At 52.6% G+C, this 19,578-nt stretch overlaps 1 protein-coding gene across 1 annotated transcript in view; it reads right to left on the reverse strand.

The window, feature by feature from the left end:
* Nucleotides 1–19,578, reverse strand: part of TSPAN14 (tetraspanin 14) — a 51,088-nt gene that overhangs the window by 6,143 nt on the left and 25,367 nt on the right. The window contains exons 2-5 of the mRNA XM_040970482.1: nucleotides 18,961–19,058; nucleotides 3,284–3,334; nucleotides 1,756–1,902; nucleotides 224–394 (exon numbers count right to left, since the gene is read on the reverse strand). Of these exons, the coding sequence (XP_040826416.1) occupies nucleotides 224–394; nucleotides 1,756–1,902; nucleotides 3,284–3,334; nucleotides 18,961–19,041 (450 nt within the window). The 5' untranslated portion in view covers nucleotides 19,042–19,058. The remainder of the gene's footprint in view (nucleotides 1–223; nucleotides 395–1,755; nucleotides 1,903–3,283; nucleotides 3,335–18,960; nucleotides 19,059–19,578) is intronic.

Raw genomic sequence — 19,578 nt, forward strand, 5'->3', positions numbered from 1 at the left:
CCAAAGAGCAGAGCTGCTGACCTGGGGCCCACAAGGGGTGGGAGGGTGGCCACGATGGCCAAGGGACCACCAGGTAGCCCAACACGAGAAGCTGAGCTGAGCGAAGCAGAGGCAGAGCGGTGAGCTCACCAGCCTGCCTGCTGAGGCCTGAGCCCCACGCCTGCCTCAGCCAGGCAGCACAGACAGAACACAAGAAGGGACGCCCGCCGGCCACGGTGCTTACGGCTTTCTGGAGGGAGTCAATGAGGTTCTGCAGGTCGATGTCGTCCCGGTAGGACCTGATGTTGCTCTCGAAGAACTCCCGGAAGCGGTCCCTCACCCAGTCCTGGAACAGGAAGGCCAGCACGGCCACGGCCAGCTCCAGGAAGAAGATGAGCACGATGGCACCGCAGAACTGCAGGGGTGCAAACAGCACAATCACCCACCACTTCACCACCTGGCCACACGCATGCCCATCACACCCTGAGCTGCTGCCTGCAGCAGAAGGCACAGACCCTGCACCCCAGGGACCCAGGGCAAGCTCTGGGAACCCCCCACGGCCTGCACCAAGAGACGGCATTCCATCACAGGCACCACAGGGCTGCTCACCCCTTCCCTCAGCACTCCCCGCACGACTGGTAACAGCACGTGAAAAGGTCCAAGACGGGCCCAGGTCAACGCGCCAGTCATTTCCCACACAGCAGCCCTTCTCCCTGGACAGGAAGTGGACTTTGTCAAGGCTATCAGCTCCCAGAGGACAGGGCCGGCAGCTTAATATCATCTCACAGCTCCCCGCACGCACCCTGCCCTCACTCCACTACGGGCTTTGTCTGCGGCCACGCTGCTGACGCAGGGCACTCAAGTTCCCTGGGGAGCTCCTCCCGGGTCAGGAGGAGTCACAGCGACCAGTGAATGCCCTTTCCACGTGGGGACACGGGACAGTCAGCTGCATGCAGACCTCTGCAACACCATGGCTGCCCCAACCACAAACAGTGGCAGCATTGGCAAGGGTCTGCAGTGGGCACAGGGCCACAGCCCCCACTGACCCCAAGGCTGGCCCAGGCCTCAAAGCCTTTATCAATGGCCATATAAGACCAGTTTGACCAAAACCCCACCAAGCAGAAGGGGGGGTAGGGAAATCACACGCAGACACACAAACAAGGCAATCTCGGTCCACACAGAAACAAGATGCCAAACATATCTGAAGACAAAGAGAAGTCTGGAAGGAAAGAAAATATTGAGTGTGTGTGCGCATGGGTGCCTTGATGTTCTAATTAAGTCCACGGAAAGAGAAAGCAGGATCTAACACATCCAATAAATAATACATTGCAAAAAATGAGAATCTGCTTTCTCCATCAGGTGCTATTTAAATTTTTACCGGGATGCATTTAAAAATGGATTTGTATCTAAATATATAACGGATCCTGGAGCAACATGGCAGTTGTGCTAGGAAGTTAAGGATTCCATGTCCAAATCCCACAGGTGATCAGGCCCCGGAGCGGGGAGATGATTTCTTAATGCTACAGCGCCAGCACTGCTTGATCTCAGCCAGGAAGGGCAAAGGTAAGGAGCAAACAACTCCCGAAGAGCTACCGGGTGAAGGTAAAGGGGCTAGGAGGGGAGTGCAGCCGCTCTGCAACACCACAGAAACCCAGAGGGGCTTCTCCCCGGCAGCGAGGAGCAGCTCAAAGTGTGTGTGTCGGGGGGGGGGAGGGGGTCTTTCCTCCACGGGGCTCCCCCAGTCCCGTCCAGTGGAGCCCACCCCAAGTCACTCACAAACTTGAGCAGGCAGATGTTCTCCCGCAGGGCCCCCACGCAGCCGGCGAAGCCCAGCGTGAACATCACCACGCCCACCATCAGCACCAGCACCACGGGGTCGATTCCATGCAGCCGCGTCACCTTGGTGAGGTCGGACAGCACTCCCTGTGAGAGGGGGAGGAGACACACAAATCAAGGGTGCCCTGGGGTGCAGCCACGTACTCATGGTTTCTTTCCTCTCTGTAAGCCAGGCCAGAGGGGGTCCCAGGGACCCACCCATCAAACCCCTGGTGCTCTACTAGGCAGACCCCAGGAACCTTCTGAGGCCTGCAGAATGCCCATGCCAACCTACCTCAAGCCTGGGGGCCACAGGGTGGGTGGCTGACCTGGTTATTTCCAACTTCACACCACACCACTGAGGTGAAAATAGCCCCAGTCTGAACATTCTTGTGGAAAGGATGCCCAAAGACAAGGACACTGCTGTCCTTGGAACTCTGATGAGGGAGGTGGCCTACTCTGCACCGTCCAAACTGGCAGCCACCAGCCACCCACATGTGTTGTCAAGTACCTGGAATGCGGTAGGGACCCGACACTGAATTTCGACCCATGCTTCATTTAAACCACTTAAATTTAAATACAGGCAATACGTGTGACCAGGGCAGCAGTCAGAGGAGGAAGCACAAAAGCACAGCTGGACCAGGAGTCCAGCTCAGGCCAGGTGGCCAGGGTAGCTACGCTCCGGGCTCTGCTTGTCAGGCTGCTGCAGTCATAGAGATGCCCACACGGTGGCGCTGCGAGTCACAGCTTCCACTGGTTTCCAGGTCACTGGGGCAAAGCGATCTTTACACTCCAGCTCTCCATTTATGAGCTTACACGTCACTGAAGGTGTGCAGGCTGGAAGGCAGACCTCAACAACAGTAAGAAGGCCTGCAGACTTAAGTGCTCTTGCCTCCTCCTGCCGGAAGCATAGGCAGGCTCCACTGCGGTAACTGTGGGTCCTGGCCCGAGGTTCCAAAAGAGGCTTTCCTTCCCAGGGGCTCCCGCTTGGCTGCTCCTCCTGCAGCTGCCCCCTTCCTTGTCCTCTCCTGCAGCCCTGGCCTTGCAGCCATGGAGGCCCTTTCCAGCCCACAGTCCAGGGCAGAGTGGTCTCCTCCTGCTCCAGGGTTGTGTAAAGGCCTGTCCCCTCCCCTCTCCCAGGAGGTATCCCAGCCTTAACCCCAGTCCTGCTCCATGCTGCAAGGGTTCCTTCTGGGCCTGCAGCAGCCTCAAGTCCAGAGGCTTGCTCAACAAGGCACAGCAGGGTTGGCCCAGGGCGGCCAGCTCTCCACACTGCTCACACTCAGTGGGGTTCCAGGCTGGGGTGTCTGCAGCCGGCCCAGCACAGCCAGCCTCAGCGCTGGTTCTGGGATGACTGATGGTCACCCCCTTCACACTGCATAAGCATCGCTTGTCCTGGGGGGCAGTCAGGGGTACAGGTAACAATGCTGAGTGTGCTGGGGGCCAGTTGCTTACTGCAGGGTGAGCAAGGGTGGGACAGGACGCTTACCTTTTCGCTCCATGCCCACAGCCCAACTCCGAGGAAGACGACTCCAGCCAGCTAAGCAGGGAGAGAAAGACGGGAGTAGGTCAGAAGCGGGCTCCACACATGTGCTCCTACCGTTGCGCCCACGCAGCTGGTGAGGGACATGCCAGGCCTAGGTGTGGCTCCTCAACCCTGGGTGTCTGGGTGACCCCACTCAACCAGCGACCCAGTTCCCAGTGAGCAAAGGTGATGATCTCACAGCAGACCATGTCCTGGAGAGACGGCTGAGCTGGAGCCCCACGAGGCCATGCCCGGCTCATGTCAGTGCCCTGTGGAGTGCATACGAAGACGCCGCCCTTGTGAGCACTGCTTCAAAGGCCTGCAGCGTGAAGAGTGTGCCACACAGGGCTGGGCACAGGGGTGCTGGGGGGACAGAGATGTGGCAGGAGCAGAGGCCATACTGTATCTGCCATTTGCTGGCCAGAACTGAGTCACCTCCTGGCGGCATGTGGCCTTTGCCCAGGACACAGGTGCACTTAAGGAATGCTGGGTCATCAGCCTAGGCTCTCAGTGAGCGCACCTGGAAGAGGAGCTGCCTGTGCCCTGACCTTCTGGCCACAGGAACCCACTCACGGTGGCTCAGCAGCCACGCACGATACACAGGTGTCACCCCAACACATCACACAGCTTCCTACACCCAGGATGGCAGTGGGTCATAGGAGGGAGCTGTGTGGTGTTGCGGTGGCAGCAGATAACAGTTAAGCATTCCCTGAACACTTACACCCCATATCCAAGCACCTGGGGTCCTGGATCTCCTGCCATCCATCAGCATTTCAGCATGAGCTGTGGGCACATTCTTACGCTCCAGCCTATTTAATCAGCTCCAGCCCAGGTGGTTCAAGCAGGAAGGAACAAACTCTCAGGGTCGCAATCTTCCTTCAACAGTCAGAAATATGCAACGCCTGTGACTATGTACAGGACTTGAGAGGCCCACGGTGTCCCACGGGTGGGCCCCGCGGTGGTCAGAAGACATGGCTCTCGGCCCCAGCAGACACTGTGGAGTGCCCCGACTGTGAGGCACTGTCTCAGAGCCAGGCAGCCAGAGTCCCATGGGTTCCTGCGCTCCCGCCCCAGGGTGAGCCCATCCTCGGGTCTTCCTGCCACACCACCCACATTTCCCGCTTTTCCTCCCATGGAACCAACTGGCTGATAAGGACTCTGATCCTCCCCCAGGGCCAGAGCACCTCCTCCCTCTGCCCAGGTGTCTGGCACAGGTGACAGGTGCCAGCGTCCTCAGCCACATGAGGTCCCCAAGGACTCACTTCCTGCAGCCCAGAGATGAATTCAGGATTCTTGCTCAGCTAGTCTGACCTCATGTGAGGTGATGTCACCCAAGTCCTGCCCTCCTGCTGACACACCTAGTGTCAGGAACACCAGCACGCATGCTCAGGACTGCCTCCCTCCCTCTGCCACACCTCCTCTTTCACACCCTACACTGGGAATCGCCTGGCTCATTCCCGGCCACCCTCAGCGCTGCACATGATCACGTGACCCGTGTGGCTCCACCTGTGCCTGGCCTCCAGGTCTCCGACAAACAGACCGCACTATCTGCTGCCTGGTTCAACTGAGAGGACGGCCAATCTTTCAAAAACTTATTTCCAGATTTATTTCTGTTAATTCAGAGAGTTACAGAAAAAAAAAAAAAGATCGTCTATCCATTAGTTCACTCCTCGAATGGCCAGAGGTGGGTTGGTCCGAAGCCAGGAGTTAGGAGCTTCTTTGGGTCTCCCATGCAGGTGCAGGGGCCTTGAACTTGGGCCGTCCTCCACTGCTTTCCCAGGCTACAAGCAGGGAGCTGGTTGGGAAGCAGAGCAGCCAGAACTAGAATCAGTGCCCATATGGGGTGCTGGTGTCTCAGGTGGAAGATTAGCCTACTATGCCACCATGCCATTTCCCCTCCCTCCCTCTCAATATTTCAATCTTAACACACCCTCACAGGGACAGGAGTTTGTGCAGCAGTTATGCTGCTGGTCAGGACTTCTGTGTTCCATACCTGAGTCCCTGGGTTCAAGTTCCAATTCTGCACCTGCTAACAATGCCTCTCCTGATGCAGCTAGCGTAGTGGCTCAACAGGCTAACCCTCTGCCTGCAAGCACTGGCACCTCATATGGGCACCGGTTCGTGTACCAGCTGCTCCACTTCCCATCCAGCTTCCTGTTGTGGTCAGTGAAAGCAGTGGTGGATGGCTCTATTCCTTAGGCTTCTGCTCTCAAGTTAGAGACCCAGAAGAAGCTCCTGGCTGCTGGCTCAGGCCATTGCAGCTATTTGGGGAATGAACCAGTGGACAGATCTTTCTCTCTCTCCATAAATCTTATCTACTTTTCCAATCCAAATAAATACATCTTTTTAAAAATAGCTGAATAAATAAACACATTTTTAAAAACCCTCCAGATGCAGATTTGTTCCCCGAGTCCCCTTCCCTTCCCCTGGGCTGGCACCACTCCGTCCACTCGTTTGACAAAGACCTGGACCACAAGGCTCTCCTCTCTGGGCTCACATTCAAGCCAGCAGTCTCCTCTGTGGGTTCTCCATTCACAGTACACAGGGCCGCTGACCAGACGCCCTCCCAACACTGCTCCCACCTGTCCAGGCTCCATAGGTCCTCCTCCGGGTCCCAAGGGTGATCCTTTAAAAAGTGCACATCAGGAACTCCCCCCCCCCCCGAAAAGCCAACAACTTCCTTTCACACCAGGAATAAAATGCAAGCTCTGCCAAGGCCCATGGAACTACAGGGCGAGGCTTTCGCCTGCATCTCCAATACCTTCTTCTGCCAATCCTCTTTACCCACCTGCCCCCTCAGCCATTCAGACATTCTCACTTTCTAAAATGTATTTATTTTTATTTTAGCTAAAAAGTAGAGAGCCAGAGTTACATCTCCCACCCTCCCGTCACTCCCCCTAAAGATCTCAACAGTGAGGTTAGGCAAGTCCGACACCAGCAGCCAGGAGTCCCAGCACAGGTGGTGGCACGAACCCAAGTACTTGATGGTCACCTGCTGCCTCCCAAGATGGACATCAGCGGGAAGCTGGATTGGAAGTAGAGTAGCGAGGACTCGAACCACACACTCCAATACAGAATGCAGGAGTGCCAAGGGGGCTTCACTGCTGTGCTAGATGCCCACCCCTTCCTGAACTCACCAAAGTCACCCTGCCTCCAGGTGTGATGGTTTTCTCTCGGCCTACTCTTCTTCGATGCCCATTCCTGGCTTCCTCCCTCGCTTCACTCAGCTCTCTCCTGGGGTGACCTCCTTAGGGACACCTGCCCCTATCCATCACTGGGGAGCTCATGCTGCAGGACCCTTCCCCACACCACTGACCCTAAACCCGAGGTGCTGCTGTCTGCCGTGTCTCCCTGACTGAAGACCTTGACCAGGGAGAGAGGGGGGTGACATTTACTTTGTTCAGGGCTGAATCCCGGACATGTGGACTTGGCATACAGCAGGTGAGCAGGTGCACAGCAGGCTTGAGCGAGCAACTCAGGCTCTGAGATCAGGACAGCAAAACTGCACTCTTCCCAGGCATGCTTTTGAGTCTCGTGCACTTCAAAGGCGTTCACAGCAAATCAGAGCCAGGCAGCAGCCCCACTGGGAGGCCCAGGGAGAAGCCCTACACTGGCATCACCTACCTGCCCCCAGGGCTCCTCTCCTCCCCACTACACCTCAAAACTTACCTCCTCTCTCCTCATCTTCCAGGTCAACCTTTTCCCACCCCACACACAGCCTCAGCTCCACCTGCAGTTTGCTTTATTGACTCCACATTGATGGGCTATTGTCATTTTTCCCTCAGTCACTGCACAGATGCATCAGGAAGAGGTTTCAAAGAAGTTAGCCCAGCCAAGGCCTTCAGAGCATAAGTTGCCCAGAAGGATCCTTGCCTCCTCCCAACAGAAGCAGTGCTGGCTGGCCTCAGAAGCAGGGCTAGCATAAGGCAGGGCAGGGCAGGGCAGGACCAAGGCAGGACCAGGGCAGGACCAGGGCAGGACCAGGGTAGGGCCAGGGCAGGACCAGGGCAGGACCAGGACAGGACCAGGGTAGGGCCAGGGCAGGACCAGGACAGGACCACGGCAGGAACACGGCAGGGCCAGGCAGGACCAGAACAGGACCAGGGCAGGACCAGGGAAGGACCAGGGCAGGATCAGGGCAGGATCAGGGCTTCTGTTCTCTATTCTGCTGAAAAGGAAGAATTAATGTTGGCTTTAGTTAACATCAGAGACAGTAACTTGGGGTCACATGTCAGGTCATGTGTTCAATGAACACTGACCCAGAGCAGGAACTTGGGGGCCCAAGCACTATTTTAGATACCAGGAGACTGGCAGAGGAGAGGCAGGGAAAGTGAGTGGATGGGTATTTATGAAAAGTACAGGGACAAGCCAGGACATCCACCCACCTCAGCCCAATGGATCCCTTCTCTGGAGCCTTAGGACGGGCATGCTACCCTTTCTGACAGCCACCTGAGACTACTGGCTCAGCTAGGTGGCCTCCAGCCTCACACTGGCCTTCCCGATTTGTTACCTGACCTGGGCAGGGTGTGGCCCCATACTAGACACCAGCTTCCTGCTACTCCAGTTCCTGGGAGGTAGCAGGTGATGGCCTAAGCAGCGAGGTACCCTGCCACCCAAGTGGGAAACCTGAATGGACTTACTGACTCTTGACTTTGAACCCTTGGCCACTGTGAGCATTTGGGGAGCCAAGTAGAGGATGGCAGTATTTATTCTCTCTTTCTCTCTAACAACACATGACCCCAACCCTTCAGGGGGCAGCCATCCACTCAGCAGGTACAGCCCTCCACACAGGGGCCTATGGAGTTAGCATCAGAGGAACTTCTAAGGCTGGGAAGCCATAGGCCAATGACTCTCACCTTTCAGGGAAGAGGCTCCTGGGAGGTCCTACTGGTCATCCTAGCTAAACCAAGGTCGCTGTGATGGAAGCAAGATGTCCTTCAGGCGCTAGTTCAGGCCTGCTCTGTCCTGTCCTGGAAGCCACTGGGGCTGAGTCACCTTGTGAGTAATCCAGGGGCACAGCCCCCAAGCAGGAGTCTTAGCAGAAGTGTGGACACATGGGGCTGAAGAAGGGCTTCAACTCCACGCAGGATAAAAACAACTTGTCACAAGGGACCAAATCAGGTGAACAGCTTGCAAGAGTTCCTTTAAGCACATGGGAAAGCTCTGAGACCCCCAAAGTCTTTCCTAAGCAAATTCAAGACGAACCACCAGCAGCAAAGCACACTTTCAGGGGCTGCCCTGCTGGCCTCTTTTCTTGCCTAATCTCCTTGCTGCTGACTCCGGTGCACATTTCTAAAGCCCCCACCCCTGGGCCTCCTCTGGGAGCCTCAGAGATGACTATTAGGTCATCATTGCAAGGTGGTCCCGAGCACAGCACAGGTCAGCCAGCTCCATTCAGAGGCTCTTACCTAAGGGCCCTGTGCCAGTCTGGACCCTTCTCTGGGGATATGGTCTCCCCTACAAAACAGGTGCCACTGTTACTTGGTTATAAGAATACTGCCGGGCCCGGCGCGGTGGCGCAAGTGGTTAAAGGTCCTCGCCTAGCACGCCCGGGATCCCATATGGGCGCCGGTTCTAATCCCGGCAGCCCCGCTTCCCTTCCAGCTCCCTGCCTGTGGCCTGGGAAAGCAGTCGAGGACGGCCCAAAGCTTTGGGACCCTGCACCCGCGTGGGAGACCCGGAAGAGGCTCCTGGCTTCGGATCGGCATAGTATCGGCCTGTTGCGCTCACTTGGGGAGTGAATCATCGGACGGAAGATCTTCCTCTCTGTCTCTCCTCTCTGTATATCCGCCTTTCCAATGAAAAAAATAATAAAAATAAATCTTTAAAAAAAAAAAAAAAGAATACTGCCAAAAACTGCAGAATGCCAGGTGACGTACTTACTCCCATGGGCAGCACTGACACAGACCTCCTGTGGGCTGGGTGCTACAGAGGCTTGGCTTGGAGGAGGCTTCTAGGAAGGTCCCAAGCCCCTGCAGGTGTCTGAAGGTGGCAGCATCCCCTCCTCCTACACCCAGCTTACAGGAGCTCCCAGCACCAGCCTGTCCTGCAACCAGGGCTTCTCCTGCTCTCCTTGGGTTCAGGAGACAGGGCCTTCGGTGGGCTTCTCCAGTGAGGCAGGAAAGAAGGCTGAGAGGAAGAAAGGGGCAGAGAGCAAAGCCCACTGGAGCTGGGCTTAAGCTCTGCTGACTCACCCCACGGCCTTGAGCAAACCATCCCTCTCTTGGGGGAGTTTGCCCTTCTGCAAGTCTACCACCAGAAGTCATGCGGCACTCTGCAGAACTGGAAGTGCCAGTTTCAGGTCCGCCTGAGACCAGAGGTCACCAGAGACCCGTGGCTCCCTGAACTGCCAACCACTCAACTTATCTCGAGGACGGAGAGAAAGCCAGATGGCACAGCCCCTAGACACAGCCAAGCTGCGAGCCATCGGTGAGCTCAGAGCTACAAGACACCCTCGGGTGAAGAGGCCTCTGCCCCTCAAGCCTGGGACTGCTGACTCCTAAATAAAGTCAGCAACACTCCTTCCAACTAGCCTCACCAAGCCAGCTCCGAGAGCCAGAGGGGATGCACTTCAGTCAGAAGAAGGAAGCAGGGCAGGAGGGACCTCATATAGGGTCACAGGCTATCACACCCCAGCTCTTCCTCCTGCCGGAAGGGTGGACTGAGAAAGAGAGGCATACAAGCCCTTGTCAGAACAACAGCCAACCCAGACAGGGGGCTGTGGGGGGATGCGGCGAGCACTGCAAAGGGGGTTCCAAGGGCAGTTTCCACAGCTGTCTGTGTGGCTCCTGATAAGAGCCAGCTAAGCCGCAGCCAACCCCACCCGGGGAATCTGACTGTGTCAAGGAAGGAAGTCAGAGGGAGGCCACGGCCCCCCCCACCCCCACAAGCTGAGCTGGGAAGAGGAAACGTGGCGCCCAGCCTCACCCCAGCACAACTCGGCCACCACCGGCACAGTCTGGGAAGAGAACCAAAGCAGGGTTGGCATCTCTAGAAAGGGTCAAACAGTCAATGTTTTCCGCCTCATGGGCTGTGTGATCTCAGTGGTAGCTCCTTAACCCTCTTGCTACATGTGGGAAAGCAGCATGGAGTAAATGAATAGGTGTGGCTGGCTTCCAGCACAATCGTGTGTGCACACAGGCAGGAGACCAGGCTTTTGGGAGCAGGCTGAACTATCACACCAGGACCATCTGGACACAGAGGAAAAGAGAACCTCCTTCCTTCAGCTCAGCAGCCTAGACCCCAGGTTAGCTCTGCCACTGGGGTCACCAATACCAGCATGTTTTTACATGGCTTTTAATAGGTCATAATAGCCTAAGGCTACAGGTCACCCAATTAACACCTCCACAGCAGTTATTACACAACAAAATTATTTTTAAAAGGGGGGGAATCCCACATATGACATTTAACCAAAGACATCCACACAAAAACACTTCACACTGATAGGGAAGAATACTGAGGTGGTACCTTGTGTCCAATCCAAAGTTACTAGGAGATGAGCATTCGGCTCAGAAGTTAAGATGCTGCCTACGCTACTGGCATCTCTTGTCAGGGTGGGTTCAAGTCCCAGGCTCCTGACTTCAGCCCTGGCAAAGTTTAGGGAGTTAACCAGTAGATAGAAGATACAGTCTCTTTCTCACTCTTTCAAAGTCTAAAGCTACTAGACTGACAAGAAGGATACAGTGGCCTATGGTGTAGAAAAAGTGTAAACAGAACGCAGAGGAATGATAGAGACAAGGGAATTAGCAGCAAAAATGTTAAAACAGATTGTGGAAATACGCTCAGGAATTAAAAAGGAAAATACACAGTGAGGAGAAACACAGAACTTAGAAAATGCCCCAAAGGAACAATCAGCGATAGAGAAAACATCATGTTAGAAATGAAGGATTCACTGGACACAATTAGAGGTTACAGAAGAAGCGATGTGGGGAGGGACAGCAGCTGGTGTACCAAGTGCGCATGTATACAGCATTTTAACCACATAAAGTGGAAACACCAAGACATGTCAGATGCAAAAAAAGTATAGCCTGGAATACCTATACCAGGAAGCAAAGATCTGAGAACCAGTGACACAATCTTCCAGTTTAAGATGTTGCTAAAAGGGGCAGGTGTTGTGACACAGTGGGCTAAGCTGCCATTCAAGATTCCCTTATCCCGTCGGGGTGCCTGGAGTGCGTGTGGCCTCTGCTTTGCAACCAGCTTGCTGCTAATGCATTCTGGGTAGCAACAGGTAGATGCTCCAGGTACCTGGGTCCCAGGTGACCACATGGAGGACACACATGGAGTTCCTGGCTCCTGATGCCGTGGCAGGCATCTGGGGAGAGAGCTAGTGCACGGAGGTATCTCCTTCTCTCCGACACTCTGCCTTTCAAGAAGCTGGACTTTCTGTTGATGTGCCTGGGCTGCAGTGGGTAACGGCTCAGGTGCTTGGAGTCTAGCTACTTCTGTATGAGACAGGTGGAGTTTCGCCTCTGGGCTCTTGCCTGGCCTAGCTCTGGTTGTTGTTGCCACTTGGGGAGAGAACCAGTCCTGTCTCCTGTCACTCTGCTTCTACAGTAGACAAATAATCTTTTTTTTAAAGTAAAACCAAATAAAAATAAGGGCAATAATCAACAAAATAGTCAGTGACAGCTGTACCACAACATAAACAAACTTAATGCCAATGAATTACATATATTTTTCTTATGTATATTGTACAATCTATAAAACAAATGTAAAACAAGAGTAAGAAAAGGAAATCAATGGGATTAGAAACAAAAACATTATCTAATTAATTAGAAGAAATCAGACTTAAGAGCCGATTCTACCGATGGCAACAGGAGGCAGAGGTTGCTGGGGGCAGGGCGGGGCGACAGGACGGCAGGAGGGACAGTGAATCTCACATCACCCTCATTTGATGTCCGTACAGATGTGACTAGCAGTGAAGTGCTGTACACAGCTGTCACCAAATGGTACCCTTAAAACGCAAGAGTGTTGTTCTAAGTTACACCTCAACAGACCTGAGTTTTCAAAAAGGACTTCTGACAGAAAACAAAGAAACAAGCAACAGGACGGGACCAACATCCTCCCAGATAATCAGATAAATCCCTCTCGCAGGCTCTGCCAGGCCAAACAAAGGACGCGGTTACATGCTCACCCTTTCTTGGACTTGGAAATACCCTACAAGTATTTAATATGCCCGGGTGCCAGGCAATCATCTTGGTGCTCCCTTGAGCATCCCTTCTTTGGGAATCTCAGCTGCTGGTCCAGCCATGACCACACCTCATGCCTTAAATTCTAGCGGAGTCTCAGACTAGGCAGCCTTGCTGTTTGCCTTGGCAAGCATAAATGTGATCTCTGTCCCCCCCACACACAGTCCTGCACTAAAAGTTAAGGCAGTCTGCTTTCCATGAATAGGGGCAGCCCTTCTGGAAAAGTCATTGTGATGATGTAAGGATGTCAGGCAGGTCAAAACGATGCACGTACCTTCTAACCCATTTGATCACACTTCTGGGAAGCCATCCCAACAAATAATCTCTCTCCATTACCCAAAGGGAACGACTTGTATTATGTAAACCCAGTTACTATATCCATGCATAGGAACATAAAAATTTACAGACCATCTAAATATCCACTACGGGAAATTTCCAAAACCCACAATCAGGAAGAGAAGGAGTGTGGTTTTAATGAGCAAGGAGACGCGCTGTGAGAAGGTGCACCTCCAGACTGCACTTCGGCCTTCTTGAATTTCCAGCTAATTGTAACAGTTTATTTAACACACTAGACCCTTTCCTTCTTGAATACATTAACTATCACAAGAAGAAAGCAGAAAAAAAACATTCGCATTCTGGATGAGGCCTGATCTCACAAGCCCAGAGTTTCAGCCCAGATAAGGGCAGTTCTCAGCCAGCTGGAGTCAGTCCATATACAACAGTCCAGCCTCGGGTGGAGCATCCTTTACAGAGAAAAGGCCAAAGAGAGGAAGAAACCGTGCACTAAGGTGCAAGGAAGAGAGCTGATCTTTCCACCTTGGCCTTGCCTTCCCTCTCACAGGTAGGGTGCCCACATGTCCAGGTTTGCCTGGAACAAGCCCAGGGGTACACCTGTTGGTCTGGCATAATGCTCCATAATCTGTTTCACATTCAAAAGCTTCCCCCTGTAGAGTATTATCTGTTACCTACAGGAGCCATGTGCTACTCCAAGGCCACAAGCCACGCTGGTGGCAGGGCACAGATGCCCACCAGCTCTCATCTCCCTCAGAAGCAAGCTCCGAGAAGGCTCAGACCTACTCAAGTCACTGAGAAGGCCATCGGCAGATGTGGCTTCACAACAAAGACCAGTTGGGCCCATGCTGTGGCCTAGACATTAAGTTTCCACCCTTAGTGCTGACATCCCATATGGTGCCAGTTTGTGTCCCACCTGCTCCACCTCCAATTCAGCTCCCTGCTTATGGCCTAGGAAAGCAGCAGAGAATGGATCAAGTCATCGGGCCCTGGTTATTCACATGGGAAACCCAGAAGAAATTCCTGGCTCCTAGCTTTGGATCGACCCAGTTCCAGCCATTGTGACCATTTGGGGAGTGAACCAGTGGATGGAAGATTCTCTCTCTCTCTCTGTTGTGTGTGTGTGTGTGTGTGTGTGTGTGTGTCCTTCTCTTTGTAAATCTGCCTTTCAAATAAAAAGTAAATCTTTAACAAAATAAATAAAGACAACCAGAGGCCTCTCTTTTCTGGTAACACAGGTTTATGATCTGAACTTTACAAAGTCTCGGTTGTACATTTTTCTTCCATCTCTGATACAGGTCCAGGTAAGGGCTTTATCTGAGCCTTTGCATGCTAAAGTCAATGAATGCCTGGGGCAGGAAGCAATCCTCAAGCTGCAGACATCTTTTCAGCCACCCCGGAAGGATTCACGCAGCAAAGTCAAAGCCTGTAGTACATGGAGGGCTGTGAAAAAGGACACGGGGCCGTGCGGCACCACTCCTTCCAGGGCGCTGCCCCTCCCAGCTCCCTGCTTCCTAGTCAAAGTGAGATTTTGATTCCTCAGTTGTATTTATTAGAGAAATAGAGAGATCTTGCATTTATGACTCATTCCCCAGATGGCCCCAACAGCCAGATCTAGGCCAAGCCACAGTCAGGACTAGGAACTCCATGCAGGTCTCCCATGGGGCAGCAGGGGCAAGCACTTGGACCAACACCTGTGGACACCCTCCCAGGCACACTGGCAAGAAGGTGAACTGGAGACTTGAACCAGAATTCCAAAATGGGATGTAGGCATCCCAAGAAACAGCTTAACCTACTGATACTGGCCCCATCAACCTATTTTCTGTAGCAGTCTCATATGTTTAAAAAAAAATATTTACTCAAAAAAAAGAATTACTCATATATTCGAAAGGCAGAGTTACCGGGGGAAAAAAAAAAAAAAAAGAAATAAAGAAAGAAAGAAAGAAAGAAAGAACATCTATTCTCAAGTGGCCACAACGGCTGGGGTTGGTCCAGGCCAAAGCCAGGCACCAGAATCTCCGTTTGAGTTTCCTGGCATGGGTAGCAGCAGCCTGAGCCCTCAGACCATCTCCACTGTTTTTCCAGGCACATTAGCAGGGAGCTGGATTGGAAGTGGAGCAGCCAGGGCTCAAATCAGCACTCCTGGGAGATGCCAGTGCCACAGGTAATGGCTTAACTCCCTCAGCTATCAAGCTGGGCCTCCAGTTACACCAACAATTTCTTGCCAACATTACCCAAGATTCCAACATCTCCCTATCTTTGCCAATATTTGTTTTCTGGTTTAATAAATTGCCTCCTAATGGTTGTAACGTGCATCTCACTGTGGTTTTGATTTGCATTTCCTAAATCGCAGTGAGGTTCTGCACTACAACAAGGTAGAGCACAACCAAAGACTGATTTAAAGAATGTAAAACGTGGCAGCATTCCCGAATGCCTTCAGTAGGAATTACTGTCTTCGGTGGCACGCCTGCAATAAGGATCCCAGGAAGTCCCAGCCCATGCTTCATGTATAATGGAATTCTCACCCCAAGGCAGGTGTTAACTGACCCTGGGGAATCTCAGTCCCAAAGCCAAGAGGAAGACAGTTTTTTTTTTTAAATGGTGACAGCGCCACAGTTATTTCCCCTTGTGGAATGTACTGTGAAAATAACTCTAAATGGGAACAAATTCTAAATAAAACCTTATGTTTGTCCTGGCACCTTCATGATCACAGCAACAACAGGCTGCCTCTGCAAAATCACACTGGCTGGCTGAGCCGTGTCCCTCCAAATGCTCCACACACCCTTCTCCTCCACTGCTCACCGTGAACTCGTCCAAACAAAACCAATACAAACAGCCTTGGTGTGAAATCACCTGTCTAGGCTTTGTTTCAAAATCACCCAAGGGCAATACTAAGGACACAGACCAGGCTAGGAGTGGATCATTTTTGAAACCAGATGGTGGGAATATGAATGTTCAGTACATTATTCTATTTTTGCATTTTTTTAAATTATTACAATTTAAAAGAAAAAAACTGCTTTGAGCAACTAAGCAACCTTACAAAACAGGTAACAGATTATTGAGATCTGTATTTCACACTGAAAGCACACGGCTCACCAGTTCACTCAGTTCAGGTGATTCCAAGCTGGCACACAAGTGCCCCAGGCATCCCAGCAGCCTTGCCAAGCACCCCCACTCCAGGACCTCCCCCTCCGCAACAGCAAATCTCCAATAGGCACCCAACAAGCACCTAGCAGGAGGATCCAGGCAGCCTGTCACCCCAACCAAGGTGTCTGGCATTTTCTAACCAAGCTTTTTCATGTGTCATTTTCCGACTGTTCCTGTTTGTTCCTTCCTGTTCTGCCCTAGCTCCTGTTAACTGAAAAATGATTAACTCGACCGCACACACTCTGCCAGTTCTGTAAAGCCCCTGGTAACAGTGCAGCACCTTTTAACTCCAATTCTGGATTCAAGGGCTCCACAATTTGGGGGCTGGTGTTCTGACACCATCTACTACGACGCAGGCATGTCATTTGGGTGCCATTCTGAGTCCTATGAAAAAGCAGCAGAAAATGCCCCCAGTGTGGGGGTCACTGTCACCCACATGGGAGACCCAGGCAAAGCTCCCGATTCCACCTCAGCCTGGCAAGCCCGCGCTCTTCACTTGTGGAGTGAGCCAGTGGCTGTGAAATCTGTCTCGTCATTTCTTTAAATAAATAAATCTTTAAAAATAAATAAATAAAAATTTAAAACCTCAACAATTTGCATGTGGTATTGCAAATGTGATGCAAAGGTGAACTGAGGTCCCAAGAAGAAAATCTGTTGAGAAGCCTCTGAAGATGTGAAGGTCACACGGCCCTGAGGCACAGCAGCAGCACTGGGAATTTTGTAGCCGCAAAAACAAAATTGAGGGTGAGACCAGTACGGTAGCCTAGTGGCTAAAGTTCTTGCCTTACCCATATTGGGATCCCATATGGGCACCGGTTCTAATCCCGACAGCCCCGCTTCCTATCCAGCTCCCTGTTTGTGGCCTGGGAAGTCAGTAGAGGACGGCCCAAAGCCTTAGGACCTTGTACCCATGTGGGAGACCCTGAAGAGGCTCCTGGCTCCTGACTTTGAACCAGCTCAGCTCCAACTGTTGCAGCCACGTGGGGCATGAACCAGCAGATGGACAATCTTTCTCTTGGTCTCTCCTCCTCTCTGTATATCTGACTTTACAATAAAAACTTAAAAAAAAAAAAAAAAAACGAGGGTGAAAGTCAGCGGGTAAGACACACACCCTTGCAAGCAGAGCCAGAGGAGGGCAGCTGAGTGGTCCAAAGCCCAAGCCTTGAGCTGTCCACCTGACCCAGACAGCTAGGGATGGGAGCAGGACTCTGGATGACAGCAGGGGAGGGCTCTCCCATGGTCAAGGAGCTGGGCGGGGCTGAGGAAGTGCACTTGGTAAAGACAGATCTACAGACCCACAGGAACGGCAGACGGCAGACACCCAGCAATGCCCCCCTTCGGCTGTCCCGCCTCCTCCTGACTCTAGACAATCAAAAACCGCACCTATTTTGTGGTCCCCGTGTATGTGTATGTGATCACATCCCCTCACCATCCTGAACAGAATCAAGCTCGGCCTCTGCCTGGGCCCACCTCACCGGGAAGACACACCTGCTGTTATCTTGCTTAACTCCCAGTAGTCTCCCACTACTGTCAAATTGCTCTTCCTTCTTGAAAACAAGAGTCCTTGACAAAACTGTAAAGAGTCACAGATTTTGGCTGGCACCAAGCCTCAATTGTCTAATCCTCCTTTTCAAGTGCCAGAATCCATATGGACACCAGCTCAGATCCTGGCTGCTCCACTTCCCATCCAGCTCCCTGCTTGTGGACTGGGAAAGCAGTGGAGGATGGTCCAAAGTTTTGGGACCCTGCACCCATTTGGGAGACCCGGAAGAGGCTCCTGGCTCCTAATTTTGGATCAGCTCAGTTCCGGCTGTTCAGCCATTTGGAAAGTGAACCAGAAGATGGAAAATCTTTCTCTCTGCTTTTCTCTGTAAATCTGCCTTTCCAATAAAAATAAATGTTTAAAATTCTTAACCAACAAAAAAGAAGGCCACTTTCCCTCTTTTCCATCCTCACTACTGCCCAAGCACGATCAGACCCTGGCCAAGCCTACCAGCAGCCTCCTCTGTGTCCCAGCCACTGCCAGCTTCCTGTCCTATATCCCCCTCCTGAGGCACAGCTGATTCCTCCTGTCTACATGAGGGGCTTTTACAACACACACCCTCCTGGCTTCCTCTCCGCAACCTCTAGGAACCCACACGTCTCCTCTCCTTGCCTTGTGCTTTCAACGTTCCCCTCCCCTTGAGCATGACCAAGACTTCCAGCTCCAGGATGCAGGGGACCAAGGAAAGCAACAGGTCCATGACGCTGGTAAAGCTCCCCCTTCTGTCCTCAATTCCCATCTCAGAACATGGTACCACCATCCAGGTGCCCCCACTCAGCAGCCAGCCTCCAATGAGTCCAACTCAACGAGTCCAACTGTCCAACTAAGACCCCATGGCACTGCCTCATCCAGCTCCTCCACCCCCCTGTCCTGAGTCCCCTTACTCAGCTCCAGCCATGTGGTCCTCCTTTTGTCCTCTCCACACCCCAAGTTCACTCTTGCCTCAGTGCCTTTCCAATTGTTCATCTTTCTGCCTGCAGCTTCCTTACCCAGTCTACTACTTAGCTCCCCTTCTACTAGTACCCAGATTTCAGCCCCCATATCAACCCTTCTACATGCCTTTCTCTGATCATACCCAGGAGCCTCTCCTGCCTTGCTCCCTGCAGCTCAGCAGGCTGACATCACTCTTGGTGAAACAGAAGGACAGCTTCTCTTGTCCATTATGACCTCCCAGAAGGCACAATGGGGTCTGGCCCATAGTCACCTGCACACAAACTGCAGCTATCTCAGTGGGGCAGGTAGAAGAGACAGGATGGGGAGACAAGCCTTCCTGAGTTCTCAGTGCTGAGTCCGGGACCCTAGAACCAATTTCAATCCCTCACCCATTGTTACTGATGGTTCTTTCACCTATCCTGACCACCACTTTATCCCAGAGCCTTGTGGGCCCTGGCCAAGCACAGTATGCCACACAGTGTCATCTACACACTGAAGGACTCACAGAAGGGGCTGCGGTTATGCTCATCACTTACCCAGAAAACGATGTTGTAGCTGAAAAGGAGGTACTTGTACCAGCAGCTGACCTCAGCATTAGAGTATCGATAATAGTGCATCTTCTGAGATGCAGGACCTGCAGAAACACAGGAAAGGATGAGATGGCAAACTCAGGTTCAAAACACCGTCCCCAGCACCTGCTTCCCAAGGAAAGGGCAAAAATGGGGCTCACACACACAGACTCCCAAGTTTCCAAATCAATTCTTCACGTCCCCTACCAGTGTGAGTCTAGGCCCACTACCAAGGCCAACAACAACAGACAGCAATTGGGTTATGTCAGCTTGCCAAAAGCCAGCAAAAAGACCAGGAAGGTTTTCAAAAGAAAGGAGAATGTTGTTTTCTCAGGAGTCTTCAAAGGGCCAGGAAGCCTACTTGGAGCCTTGTGGACACTGATTTCATTACTTCCAGATCGGGACCTGACTTTCACCAATGTTTCACTGGAGAAAGGTCCTGTGACTTGACCAAGGACAAGGCAACAATGGCTGAGCCCTGGGTGAGCATCACAGCCCACAGCCCACAGCCTTGCCACCCATCCCAAGACACAAGGGTTTGACGGCCTAACACAGTGCCTGAGAAGAAGGGACGAAAGGGCAGGC

Source organism: Ochotona curzoniae, unplaced genomic scaffold, assembly GCF_017591425.1.
Source record: "Ochotona curzoniae isolate NIBS_2020 unplaced genomic scaffold, NIBS_Ocur_1.0 scaffold_4763, whole genome shotgun sequence".
NCBI lineage: Eukaryota > Metazoa > Chordata > Mammalia > Lagomorpha > Ochotonidae > Ochotona > Ochotona curzoniae.